Here is a 14,661-nt window from a genome sequence, read left to right on the forward strand (position 1 = left end):
AGGATGCTGTTTTTAAACAAAGCTCTGTCACATGATGCAAGATCAGATAAGAAACAGACCGTGTTGTGCCCATGATAGAGTGTGTTGTGTAAAAAAACAGGAAACATTGCTCTTCCTCAGTGAAACTAGTTTGATGAGAGGTGCACAAGGCTGTAACAACAATCAAAAATCAAGCATTTTTGTTGATGAAGTGTTTTTAATTCTGACAACCATATATCTGGAGGTTTTTCATCGACCTGATAACTCTAGGTAAGCAAAGCGACTGCTAACCACAGTTTCTATTTTCTGACGTATACGGCTGATTCAAGAAGCTGAGGTGTTTCTCAGAACTGGCACCTTGCTGTCTGAGCGAAAGTAATTCTCACTAATTCTTATTTCCCTTTCTCAACATTTTCACTTCTCATTTTGTTTTTGCATTTCTTTAGACGTCAAAGTGGGTTTCACTTTTTTCTGTCAGGACTAAACACTAAAAAGCTGTTTGTACTCAAAAGAATTATTATCACAGACAGTCGACTTCTATCAAAAGCATTTCATGGGAAAAAGTCAGACAGAAGCCAGTTGTTGATCAAACAGCATCATACTGGGCTTTCACGTGTCTCCATCAGAAGGTGTTGATAGCTGAGCTTGGTTCAGGGCTACGAGAAAACAGATAAACTGTAGATCCTTCACTGTGAGAGGAGAGCTGCTAGTCAGTGACAGCAGGGCTTACTGCCACCCCCAGCACTTGGTTGACTAACAGGTGTTTGTGTTCAAAACTCAGCAGAGTGAATAGCATATGAGGGTCAGTAAACACATGGTAGCATTAAAATTTTATCTTCAACAAGCTGCAGTAGTACATAATTTAAGGGTTTTATAAAAGATGCGTAATGTAGTGGTGTGATATAACCACAATACCCACTGTTTAAATGTAAAACAGCTGTAGTAATCATGAAATAAGACAGCTAATATAAGCATCTGACCGTTCAAGCTAATATTGCCCTAAGCTATGCAATGACTAGATGCTAATATCATATTTTAATGATGTTTAAAAAAAAAAGGATAACAAATAAGTTACCATTAAATCCAGAATGGGAGTTACACTAGTGAAAAACTCTATTTTGGGATGACTCCCTTTAAGAACACACACACACACACACACACACACACACACACACACACACACACACACACACACACACACACACACACACACACACACACACACACACACACGTTAATTTAACAGACAGGAAGCTAATTTGGGGCTGAGATAGTTAATAGGACATCCTGACATCATCTGAGCTTCCGTCACTGGGCACGGTGTCGGGTAGAAATGGCTGCTGTATGAAGAAAAGACCTTTAATAATACTGATTCATTCAAACTTGAAATTGAAAATAAATGTATTTTTGAAGAACAATTCTGTTAATTCAAACCAACTGCATCAAGAAACAGGCATATCAAAGTCTCTGTGAAAATTGAAAATCTGGTGGAATGTACTACAACTGTGTGCATAGCCAAAGGGCTTTTTTTCAAACACTCTAACCCAAGGCTTATCACCTGTCTTTCATCTGCAGTATGTGCACAGTGCTTGTTACAACCTGCCTGCTTTTTTTTTTTTTACTTCCTCCAACTTAAAAGCCCCTCACATCCATAAAAAGTCCTTCTGTAGCTCTGCAGATGCTTCTGCAGCTGCCAGAGATGTATTTAAGTGTGCGCGCCAAACACGCACACACACACACACACACTCACATACACCCGAGGATGTAAAAGAGGATGCATGTGTCTGTGCTTCCGTCATGGAGACAGAGAGTCTAGATGTGTCAGGGTGTGAAAGTTTATATATGACCTCATTTGTAAAAGACTTGGTAGCGACTCCTTTTGCGTAAGTTTTGACAAAATCATTGAGGGTGACTTTTTACATTTTTTGACCTTTATTGTTAAAATGTTTTTTTACTGCATGAAAATTATCTATATTTCCACATACAGTAAGAGATGAAGTTCTTTTTTATGTTGTTGGCCTGGCTATGCAGATTTTATGTAGATTCGTTGGCCCTCACACCCAATGATGCTAATATCAAAGCCAATGAAGAAAAAACAATTTACATGTCTTTTTTTTTTTTTTTATTCCCCATTTTGTCTTCAATCTATACTTAATGAACTGCTGCTGGGGTCATGTACAGCATTATTTCTGTTTCCTTGTAATGGGACTTCCTGTTGTTTCCACCTCATTAAGCAGCAGACTGCAGCAATCTAGGCCCATAGGTTTCCCCGAGGCTCTGTTTTATCACATGATGGATCGAGCTCATAATCGTCTGAGAGATCCTGTGTCTGCAAGCACGCAATCTCTCCCTGTCCCAGTGCCACCAGCTATGTCTGGAAGTGAGCTATGTGATACTGTTGCTACAGTAGCAAAGATGGAAAATTAAAAAAAACATCTTCCTTGTAAGATCATGGCATTTTGAGGGTTATGGAGAGTTTTCATTCAGCTGCTTTGAATTAATGTAGCGACCTTTTGTGAAAAACGTGGTTCCCTGACTCACATCTTTGATGTTATGTTTGCTGCAGAATCATAGCTTGAAGGTCTACAATGCTTTGCAAATGTCATGGTAATTAGCATGGGCTACTTTTGCTGCAATAAACTTATTAACCTTTTTCCTGGAGCTAAGTTTTATGAAAGAATGTCTAGTGAACAAAATATATGGGTCTAAACTGTTGTACTAATTTTCAGATGTACATTTCTTTGGGGATAAAATGACTATAAAATGAATATTTCTGTAAATATTTAATTCACCAGTTTTGTTATGTTGACTTTTATTTTATTACATCATCTCTGTTGTTCATTTCTAAAAATAACTTGTTTGTGGATAAACTTCTCAGTGCGTCGGTATAAACCACATACATAAATCTAAACTACGGTATTAAGTTGGTAAAAGAGATGTTTCTCCCTATGGGCAATAAATAATTACATACAGTTAATACAGATTACAGTACAATTCAAAAAATTACAGATTACTGTGTTGCTATAGATTTCCTTTTGTTTCCACCTATGTTCCCCAAACGATTCCCATCTCATCCCCTACTACTTAATACTCAAATGATAGCAGAAGAGAGACTTTATACTCACAGTCTTTATACCCTGCAGTGTAATACTCCTCTTGTAATCGGTTAACAAATGCTGTGCCTCTCTTGTTTGCCTTTGAGTCATTCAGACATTCAGGTTATTGGTTAACCTTTATTTGATGAAGGCGCCTAAAGCACAGAGACCAAATCCAATTGTGCCTTGTGTGTTTAACTAGAAAAAAAAAAATTGTGATCCCTGATTCTGACACTGAGGTATTCTGCTCATTGATACTAATGCTCTGGATTAAAGTCTCGACTTCCACAGCTCCAAAAGGTATCTGTTCTTTTTTTTACTCAAGCTTGATACAAAGTGAGACTTTGATTATTCTGAACAGATTCTGAAAAGATTTTAAAGCAAAGCAATATCGCTCTTTATAGAGGGAATCTAAATATGATGTTGTCGTCTCAGAAGGCGGGTTGAAGCGGTGTTTAACTGTGAGATATGATTAAATAAAGAAAGGTGAGCAAATCTGTGAAGCCAAAATGATGAATGGTGTATCCTTCAAAATGTATTCCCAGCGAAGGGGAATAATGTTTGTCTTTGTGTTACTGTGGGAATGTTTTTTTTTTTTTTCCATATCGCTTTGTTTCTCGAGATAGGGTATCTTCAAGATAGAGGCTAAAAACAAAAACAGGAATTATTTATGGGTCAGGGATGAATTCCTAACCTTGGCCGAGTGCAGAAAAAAGTAAACTGTGTAGAGCACTGCAGGAAGGAGAGCAGACTTTTTCTTAAGCAGCACAGTCTAATACATGGAAATCTATCTGTTTATCTATTTATTCATGTTCTTAGCTCAAGACTTTTAATCTTTAAGAAGGGCCTGACTAGTTGTCCTGTTTTTGTCTGATCTCTATGTCAAGCCAATCATCATCTTGCTGTAGTTTGTTTCATAGTTGGTTGATGTACAAAAGACTTTCTAATCCAAAATTTGAGATGTAAACTAGCGAGGTAATTTGCCTAAATTTTCAGCTGCTGTGATAAACCATACAGACTTAACTGAACATCAATAGATTGTCTGCTCTGAACAACCATGCACTCTGTGTTCTTGGCTTTAACACTTTGAATTTGTTTGCCGAAGTCATGCAAGCTAGTGGGACAGGCGAGGATTCATGGATCTGTAAAGGAGAACAGGTACTGTTCACCACAGGGAGGAAAAACAGATAAAAAGGAAGTATCCAAATGAGCTCTCCGGTTCCACCTTGTCCATTTGCATCAATGTACTTCTCAAAACTCTTGACTGTATGGATGACTACAATTTGTGTATCAACACACAGTGTTATTTGTTTGACTGACTTTCAAAGCTACTCACGGTAAAAGCGGCAAGTCCTCCTCGCCACTTGCCGCTGCTAATTTCTGTGGTTTAACACCACAGTAAATGTGCGTCAGGTCCTGTTCAGACAACATGAATGAACCAGGAAGAGTTAACAGTTAAACTGTTTTATTTTGAACTTCAATTTACTTTAATTAATACTTAAACTCTGACAGTTGTTAGTTTTATTGTGTACTTTTAATATCAATATTCTTTAATATTTATAAAAAAAAAAATCTAAACTCAGAGAGAGATGTTTGTGTTTTGTTGGACTTAATGTCAGAGTGACTGTGCTGTCTTTGATCAAAATGATCTGTCACTGTTAAGTGAAATTTTATGTATCAAAAGTGCTAGTAGTATCAGTACTCGGTATCAGTGAGTACTTAAGAGGGAGTACTTGTACCGGTATCGGTCCAAAAAAGAGTGGTATCGAGCATCCCTACTGATAACTTTGACCAACCAACATCACTAAAACTGAGTTGTGGGAGGTCATGCCAGTTTTTTTATGACTTTTTTGGACAAGTTCTTTCTTGTTCTTCTCACTTATCTAATTTAATTGGAAAGTAATTTTCATATTATAAATACTGTGGTTGTGCAGGTAAAGGTGAAGCAAAACAATTATCAAACTATCATTTGAATTACTTAACAGTAGCAGTTAGATTACCAAGCAACTTGTTTATAGACGGGGTATTACGCTGTCCCATATTTTAAACATGGACATAGACTAACAATGCTGCATGTCTATACAACTGTGTGCAGATTTTCAAACCACTCCATATCTGTAGCTGTAAACCACTCAAAACGCTCTGTTCTAGATAAGATAGCACAAGGTCTTCTCAATATCTTTATGCTACTCACTGACATAATTAGGTCATTGCATAATTATCTCCTAACTGGTTGATGAGACGATGGTGGCGGGGGCCTCAAACACCAAGGTCTAGCCATAGCTCTACCCCCAACAGCCTCTAGAGGACTGACCAATCAGAGGGAAGGGGGTTTGGGAAGAGGAGGAAGCCTTAAAGAGACAGCATATCAAAAAAAAAAGCTGAACTAAGGGATGTCTGAAACACCACTTAATTTAAAACCATTTAAAATTATTACAAGGGTACAACAGGGACAGTACAAACCCCTGATACCCCTCTTTATTGTACACAAACACTCAGTCAAAGGACAGAGGTTTTAGTTAATCTTGAAGGACGACTAGTTCAACAGGATTAAATCCCATGTAGAATTGCTAGCTGTGGTCGAAATGGTGCTCAGCTCTTTAAATACATCAGATGTACAACACATAAAATGGCATATCTAAATAGTGTTCATAGAGATAGCCACTCTAGTTGGTCCCTGTACTTATGAGAAGTATCAGTATCTTATTAGCAACATTGTATTGCCTACAGCTTGCACGCCAAAGAGCAAAAGCCAGGCCATCAAGCAGATACTTCATCCATGATTTAGATGATACAACAATCAATAATTCATCCTGCCACAGTGAAGTCTGGCTGCACTTTTGTAGGGGAGATGGTTTGATCAAACACAGTAGAATCTTTTTACATAAACTGTATGTTTGTAGGTCTGTCAGCTTAATGTACTCTGCTGGTGATAGAATAAAGATTGAAATAACATCACGAATAATTGGTGATGTTAAGTAGTTTTTTTTTTGTGTGTGTAACATGAGATGATGAGCTGTAATGCAGCCTCCAACTGTAGTGAAAGACAAGAATCCAGATTAAGTTCCCTTTAAGACAGATTTATTCCACAGACAGCAGAGAGTCAAGGTTACAGGCACAAGTTTTATTGAGCGGTTTACAATCTCTGATGAGCAGCTTTTTTTAAAATAGAGCTTTTACTGCGGCTATCGCCCTGTGCTATCACTCTCTGTCTATGATTAGAGCCTGAGGGGTCAAAGATTTCTTATGGAATATCAGTAAAAGGATTTAAAACAGTCCCAGTTAATACAAGGGCTCACTATTTGTATCATCCACTGATAGAGAGGTGGCATGCTAATTCAAGCCATGTATCTGATGGTATTACCGCAAATGGCCCTTTTCCCACAAGCAGTGCAGAGAGGAATGTGCCTGTTTTATCTGAGCATGTGACAGACACATCAGTCTAGACCACCAGGGTCTGTTATTTCTACCCCTGTTGGCTCCAAATTAATCAGAGCATTTAGAGGGAATAGGGTGTGACGAAGACGAAACAGGAAGCCACAATCCTGACTGACTCACGTTTCTAGCCCCAAAGGATCAAATTAATTTGCATGTGGCTTCATTTGGCCATCTGTACTTCTGTAGAGGGATGTAAATGCATCACAGTATCTGCAAAACAAATGTGCTGTCCACGTTCAGAAACACAGCTTCTCTGCTGGAAGAAAACACATAAACAGTTCTGCTTCCCAGACATAGACAGGGAATGGAAAACTTCAGGTCTTTGCTCTGTTTTCTGCAACCATTAATCATTCACACTTGTTAGTGTGATGTAAACAAACTTTCTATGTGCCAGAGGCCAAAAAGTGCTACCAGCACACCAGGAGACCCAGCCAGCTTTGAAAAAGAAGTCCTGTGATCATGGGACACTTTAGTCAGTGTGTGTGCGAGTGTGTATTTGTGTGAGTGTGTTTGCTTGTGTATGTATTTCATTCTCTTGGCTCCTGCTAATCTCCTGACCCCAGATGGAGAACAGTGGGTGAGCAGATTGTATTTCCTGCTTGATTTAATATTAATAGATCGGTATGCTGTGGTGCCACACTCTTCCCTGGGCAAAAAAAAAGAACATGTCCCCCTCCCTCACCCAATAACCCTCACCCTCACCTACCCAGCCACTGTTCTTATGTAGGATACAAGGCCCTACTGGTATCAGGGCACAAATAAAACACAAGTTGAGTGAGGTAAACTTAATTAAGAGTGTAACCTGAGTAGGTGTGAAGGCCAGGACAATGGATCCGCTGCCGTTCAACAATCTGAAGCCACATGATACGGCACTGAGGATGACACACAAGGTCTGCAGAGCTGATTTTACTGAGCAACGTAACTTTGTGTTCTGTAATTTTTATCAGATTTTCTGTTTCAAGGGGAAACATAGTTTCCTCATTGTTAATAAACATAGCCACACACAGTTACTGAATGCGAAAGACAGTGTGTGTGTGAATCTCACTAAGTATCTTTCTCTTGCCTTGCACACTCTTGTGTTTACAATGAGGTGTACGGCATGGTGCACCCTGATATTGTCAAAATCTGCTTTTATTCTATGAGGTCAGAGAACAAAAATCAATAACAGAAACAGACTGCACCCTCATTCTTCTTTAAGACAGTATTTGCATCAGTAGAAAGAAATTTAACTTGGTGTGGCATGATGACAGATACTAGAATTATAACCTGGATGTGATGGGCAATTACACAGGCCATTCTGGTAAATGCTTAACATACGTGACCTTTTTCCTCATTATTTATTTACTTCTTGGTTTCTTTTGCATCCTCTCCATCTTTTACCTTCACTCCTCTTCTTTCTTTCTCTTTCCTTTTATTGTTTTTCTTCTTTCTATCTCATTTTACCTTTGTGTATTTTTTCCTTATTTTCTTTTATTCTTTCTGTCTGCCGTTTTCTTTTTTCTTTCTATCTTTCTTTAATCCATCATTTTTTTATTCATTAATTCTTTTTGTCTTTATTGCTTTATTTCCTCCTTTATTTTTTCTCTCTTTCATTCTTTTTTTCTTCCCTTCCTACTTGGTCTCAACTTCCCTGACCTTGGCTCAAATTACTGAAGTGAACCAGAGTCCTCTGACTGAATTACTCCTCAATGGCAGAACACACTTAAAAACAGCTTGTGGCAGACCGCTCAGTGAGAATGTATCTCGCTAAGAGGAATATTATCTAACGGGAAAGGGAAAAGAATGAACCGTGGACCCATTGGGCTCTGACTTGAGTACCACATTCTTGTGGTCCCCTGAACTGAGTGCGAGGCAGATGAGAGTCTGGGTGATCATCTGAAAATTTAATTGGAATGAGTTAAGGTTAATTTAGCTCAATTTCCAGACTTGGTTTACAATGGGACTTGCTGTTCTTCTGGTTCTAAATCTCCTGTCACTGAGCCACTGCTGCTAACTACCACAGATAATCGTTTTTCTAAAGTTATTATGCTGTCATATTTATTATTATGTGTAAGAAACCCCTTTGTTCCTTATAATGTTTTTTCCTCCTTGTAACCCTTATTTTTGATCACTTTAACTAGACATATAACCAATAACCAATAGCTAAGTCATGTTTTGATGAAATCTCCTGCTTTGTAAAATAATGCTTTCCCCCTGCCACTTATATACTCATGACTGGATAAGGTAGCCTAGTGCATGATTTGGACTTACTCTTTTGAAAAGAGTCATTTTATATCTCAAAATATCCAGTCATGACTTTGGAAGAAAACATATATTCAACATGTACTGCCCATGGAAAAAAAATGCTGACCAAGCAGCATTTCAGTTAGAGACAGGCAGCCTGTTAAGCCCTCGGCTGTAGATTATTGCCCTGCTGCTGACGACGGACTGTCAACCCAGAACAGGAGTATGCTTTAGGTGCAAAGACAAACAATGCCGTGCCAGTAGCTGACATGCAGAGAGGAGCACCACGTGAAGACGAAGATGAAATGTGCTTTCATTTTAGCTCAGTTACAACAGGAGGGGGCATCATAATTCAGGGGTACCTCATGTGACTGAGTGTCGTTGGTAAACTGTCTGTAGACCAAACGCTGCCGCTGCATCTGCTGCTGATGTTGATGGAGGGGGTGCTTTTCTCTCATTGTGGCAGTCTCGACGTAAAGTAGAGCCACAGACGGCAAAAGGAAACACGCAGTCATAGTGGTCGCAGGATACTTTCTCCGATTTATCATCGAGATGGCTTGGAGAGGAGGAGGAACACGGTCGTTTTATCGACCTGTTCGTTATTTTAACTGAAACTGGTGTTGCTTCTCGCCTATGGACTCGGAGAAAACGAAAGGGTAGGCTAATGTTTACATTTCTCATTAATAGCTGGAAATTATACTCAAACGGTGCTGCGCTGTTTTCGGCGACAATGGTGGAGGTTGTGGTGCTACATTATGGCAAAAACGTTGGTTCAGAGCTTTTCAAGCCTTTCCGTTTCCTCGGTGTTCTCTTCGTTGTGAAAGGCATTAACGGATCCTTCCTGTGTGGGTTGTTTCGGCCACTGCTGTGCCTGCTGCTGCTGCAATATGTAAGCCCCATGTCTGACCACAAAAATTTCTCAACCAGCGCTGCTGTGTTGATACGCTGCAGGCCTGCCGACTGGATCAAGGCACATTTCCTACTATGCCAACGTAGCGTTGTTAGCATAGCGGTAGACTAGCATGAGCTAACCGTTACGGTTAGCGGCTCGGTATTATCCTGTCGCCTTCCCAACACTATTTGATTGTTCATGAGCGACCGTGGACCGTTGGCTGTGAAAATGTAGCAGTTGTTACAGAAAACATGTGAGTTTATCCATAGATACACTAAATTGTACGCAAAGGACGGGGGTAGTTTGATGATAGCGTTGAATTGTGTGACTGAAAAGTTCTATAAACGTTATTTTGCGCTGCTATTCGTTGAACAAGTTAAAATTGACCAGCCAGTGAAAGCTTGGTAATTCATCCACGGTATGATAAAATAAGAAACACACTCGTCCACACAGCCCTTAGCAAGTCGCTTTTGCTATATGAAGTGAGTAGTTTAATGGCAAAGCCTCTGTTGTTACTGAAACCTGTTACACATTGATGTGATGAGCTCAAACCGTACTGTGGGACCGGTTCAACCTCAATTTAGGCTTTGCTGTTAAATATCTTGTTTAATCCCCATCCTTTTAAGGAAGTTGAAAAGCTGTGTAAGCACGTAATACCTATATTGCGTAATTAACCCAATGTTTAAACCTTTGAAGCTGCTAGTGTTACTGAATTCCACACAATGTCTTTTGAATTAAATAAAATATGTCAGACCTGTCAACAGGTGACATTTTTTACAACAGATATTATTTGACAAGTTTAGGCTGTAAGTTTCAGATCACTCTTGGGTACTTTAATCTTTGGCTTTAAAGGTGGTTTTATGATGAGCTTCATGTTGTAAACAGTATGTTTCAGCCAGACAATGTGTAACTTAAAAAGTTGTCTATTAAACCAGTGTACAACATCTGTTTTTTTTTTCTTATGTGGATTAAAGCTGTTTTGAAATGCATGCTTTTGCAAAGGTATTACAGTCTTATCTCAGCTCAACTCTGCTCAGGCACCTCCCTGCCCCAAAGCTCTCTAGCCTCTCATTTACACTTGCCTGAAGCAGTTTTCAAGATTTGAAAGCGACATACTGGATGTAATTTAACAAATTATGTTCAAAAAAGTTAAAATGTTAGTGTTTTGGAGGGAGATCACTTTGAAATGGAAACTGCAGAGGATTGTGCAGCCACTGTCATGGGTTGCCTTGATGCAGAAGACCCTTTGCTTAAGGTGGTTGGAAGTTTTTACCAAGACACAGTGTTGTCTAATGGGTCGTCATGTCCACTGTCAGCCATCATGGTGACTAGTCATAGTTCACTGCTACTCAGCAGCAGGTTTTGCTTCTATATGTGTACAATGTAGGCAGTCTGTTTCCATATCCTGTGTGCTGGGCATGTGCTAAAGATGAGTCAGATAGATTAAACGGATCAGTTCTTCTTGTCACTATTGGTTGAATGACTGTAAGACTGTGATATAGAAGCAAAGTGACCCCATTTGTCATGTAGCTGTCATTTTCTCTGTGGCAGCAAGGGTGTGGTTTCCTGCAAATATGTAAGTTACAGTAGCGGTGAAGGGTTTTTAACAGATGCTTTAAGAACAAGTTAGATAAGCCGCTTTCGACACACGGTCATGTCCACTGTTTACCAAGTCAGAAGACTCTGCTTTGTGCCTCTTTTTATGCATATTTACTAACGGCCTCCCCGTAAAAAGCAGCTTTGTTGGAAAAATATTTGTTTTTGATATTCTGCATTGCATTTGGAGAATATGTGACTAGTCACTGAGGACAGACATAACCATAACCTGTCAACTTTGATGGAGTCAAAAACAGTCATTTAAAAAGCTTCTTTCCATCACAGGTGCTGTAATGTATGAACCTCTTTTTACCCTCCTTTTATATCCAACCTGTCTGTGACTCCACCTTCCTCTCCACCTCCCTGTCTACGTGCTCACACTGTGTGTTTAACTTTTACTGGACTGTCACTCTAGTTTCCTTGCTGCTGCCGACAGATGTTTTTTTTTCTCTTTGGTGACTGAACTCCATGTCCCTGTCCTTTCTTCTCCTCTCAGGTGATGATGTGGATGGTGCCATGTGAATGACTGAAGACCATGAAGCCCACACACAAGCTAATGTTCATTCTGTGCCCCATGCTGGTCCTGGGTTTTATTTACTACTCTTCTGGGAAGCTCCATCTACCTGCGTGGGGCCAGAAATCTCGTGAGTGACCTCTACAATCTGTCCGTGACTTAATTTCATCAGCTCATCATCCATCTGTTATTCCCTCTGAAACTGACACATATTTCGTTCTGTGTTATGGAGAAAATCTGTTTGACACCTGTCTGTGTTTTGCTGTTTGCCTCTCTGTGCTTACTGCCAGTCAACTGTCTGTTTTCAGTCTGTGTTTTTTTAATCTTTCAGTATTATTTTCTGCTGAACAGTACATATGGTAAGATGTGTGTTGGTGTCTAGTACTAAAAATTCCTAAAATTTATTGGGGAGTACGTTTAGTCAGATTAACTTTTAAATACAGGAAGTGTTGCTCCATCTTTACTTCTCCACATCACATGTGAGCTGTTGTGCCGTAGATGAACGTATACTGACCATTATCTTACCTCTGCTACTGTAAGACTGTCTGTGTGTTAACCAAATGGATGAAAGCCTTTTTGCCTCACACAGTGTGCCCTTTTTTTCCATCTCATCGTGAAGTTAGGGGGAATTGCCGATTTGAGATTTCCACACTCTGATGATGAAACCGTTCCTCACTAAACTGAAACTGCAATTTTGCAACGCCCTTCAAAACACACACACACAGAAAGAACTTCTTCAACTTTCCTCTTGAAAGTACCCTTGGTACGTCTGGCTGTTGGTCCTCGCTCAGTGAGACTTCCCTACAGTGTTGGAGTGTTTGTGCCCATAATAACAAAGTAATGATGACAGACCTGGATGTCTGCCTACTGTTACTTTTGGGCTTACTGGAAAATACGTCAGCAGCTAAATTATATGATGAAACTGGTGATGCAGGAAGGCAGGAAGATATGTCATTCTGTGTAGGCGCTCTGAAACAGCTGGTGAAATCCAGCAGAGGGGGCTAGAAGATTTCTCTACAACAATTTTGTAACTTTATTGTCTGTGCCCTCCCACCCCCACAGAGAAAGAAAACATTCTCATGGAGCAGTTTTTGGCAGAGAAAACACAAATATCTGTGCTTTGAACCACTTTAAGGGTCAAGCTGGAAAGAAAACATGCTCTATAAAGTGTAAAGCTTGGAGAAACTTTTCTCTGTGGTGTTTTTTACAGCAGCTGAAATATGAAGTCTTGCATTGTTACTGAAGTTGTTGCGTTACAGTCAAAGGGTTTAGAGTTTTAGAACTTGTTTGGATCCACTGAGGTTTTCAAAGGAATCAGATCCTCAACTTTTTCTGGATGATGCCAAAAAGACATTACCTGAAGAGAAGTAGAGAGATAAGCTTGTTGACATTGTGTAATTGTTCAGGTTGGTCTGTTGATAGAGAGTATATAGTATGTTGTGCTGTTGCATCACACTTCTCCAGCCCTGTGTCCGCCGTCTGGAGAAATTTCCTTGTTACTGAGGGCCTGACTCTTCAGTGTTGTGTTTCTGTTTTATTCAAACTGAGCTAAGACAAAAGACAATAACTCAGCATACTGAATAGAAGAATTCACCATTGTCCAAAAAGGCATTTTTGAAAACACTGCAGGATTGTTGGAGAAGTAGCAGTGCTTTCAACTAGTACCGAAATAGTGTCACTCTTAAATCAATGCCTCTTTATGAATTATCAACAACACGATTGGTTATTGACTGGATTTTAATTTTTGTGCCTATGTTTGGTTGGATTTTGCAAAAGACAAAAAAAGGGAAAAAAGGGAGACATGGAGCAAATGGTCAAGGCTAAGGATCAGAAAATGACAGTAACCATGTTTGTTACCTCTTTGTGTGCTTTAACTGCTAAGACAATGGCATCTCTGAGCCACATCTTTATGACAGTAGGTGATGGTGCTCATTGTCAATTCAGCTACCAAGCCAGGGAACCTGACGTCTTCAAAGAGGTTAGCAGGATTAACACAGCATGAACTCCTTACTTTGCCCTCTGTGTAGTCTGATAGATCACTGCTGTTACTGAGTGTATGATTGTTAAAGGAGCTGTTTGTTTAGCCAACAGAGCGTCCCCTGTGCATTGTTTAACCTGACCGTATTTCCTCAACATTGGTAAACTTTCTGCTTTACTGACAGTATACTGGATCAACAGATGATCTTTTCTGCTTCATACTTCTGGGATTTTCCAGCGGAGTGTTACTGGAACAAACCAAATGCAGGGGAGTTTTAATTGCAGTAAGAAATACTGGTATTTTACATCGCTGCTGTGCCAGATGTTTGGCTTAACAAAGGTCAGAGGGGAAAGATGAGCATGTGGATGGTCCCTCTAGCCCTCTGTCCTGGTCAACTAAGCTACGGTGTTTCCCTGAGAGGATCAAGTCTGTTAATCTCCCTTCCTCATTCTTGATTTACAGCATCACTCAGTCATTGCTCCAGGGTAAAAAGGAAGCTTATGTCCTACTCACCTCAATCATGATCCTGTACTCCTTTATGCTACAGTTCTTTCACTGTTTTATCATGGGAGTGTGTGCTAAACAAGAGCACACTCACACTGAGCCTGTAGTGCTCCGTCATTGTTTCCTGCAGAAAGAAAGTGTGTTTGTGTGTGATGGTGGAGTGGACTATGACAAGTGTTTGTTTCAGCCAGCTGCTGTATGAAGATAACCCAGATGGTCACAGAATTTGTAAAGTTCTGACCTGTGCAGCTTCTCTTCTTGAGTCCTTTGTACAAACCATTCTGAAATACTGCAGTAGTCAGACCTTCAGACTTTGATTGTCTCAGGGATGCTGATCCTATTTTCCCTTTTCATGTTTTTATTTTACACCCATGATTTAAATGGTTTGAAGCAGATATTTGACTTACTCTTCAGTGACCATGGCTGTTAGCTTGCGTCAGTT

At 39.7% G+C, this 14,661-nt stretch overlaps 1 protein-coding gene across 4 annotated transcripts in view; it reads left to right on the forward strand.

The window, feature by feature from the left end:
• Positions 1 to 8,957: 8,957 nt before the first annotated feature.
• st3gal3b (ST3 beta-galactoside alpha-2,3-sialyltransferase 3b) overlaps positions 8,958 to 14,661 on the forward strand; it is a 45,360-nt gene continuing 39,656 nt past the window's right edge. Inside the window, exons 1-2 of one of the 4 annotated variants that reach the window (XM_074688275.1) lie at positions 8,958 to 9,391; positions 11,720 to 11,867. In XM_074688275.1, coding sequence (XP_074544376.1) covers positions 11,759 to 11,867 — 109 coding nt within the window. In that variant the 5' untranslated portion in view covers positions 8,958 to 9,391; positions 11,720 to 11,758. Of the gene's footprint in view, positions 9,392 to 9,744; positions 9,881 to 11,719; positions 11,868 to 14,661 lie in introns of those variants that run through there. The other 3 variants (XM_074688277.1, XM_074688278.1, XM_074688276.1) reach the window with 3 other exon arrangements.

Source organism: Halichoeres trimaculatus, unplaced genomic scaffold, assembly GCF_033239565.1.
Source record: "Halichoeres trimaculatus isolate MK-OKI-2021-1 unplaced genomic scaffold, fHalTri1.1 fHalTri1_scaffold_15, whole genome shotgun sequence".
Lineage (NCBI taxonomy): Eukaryota > Metazoa > Chordata > Actinopteri > Labriformes > Labridae > Halichoeres > Halichoeres trimaculatus.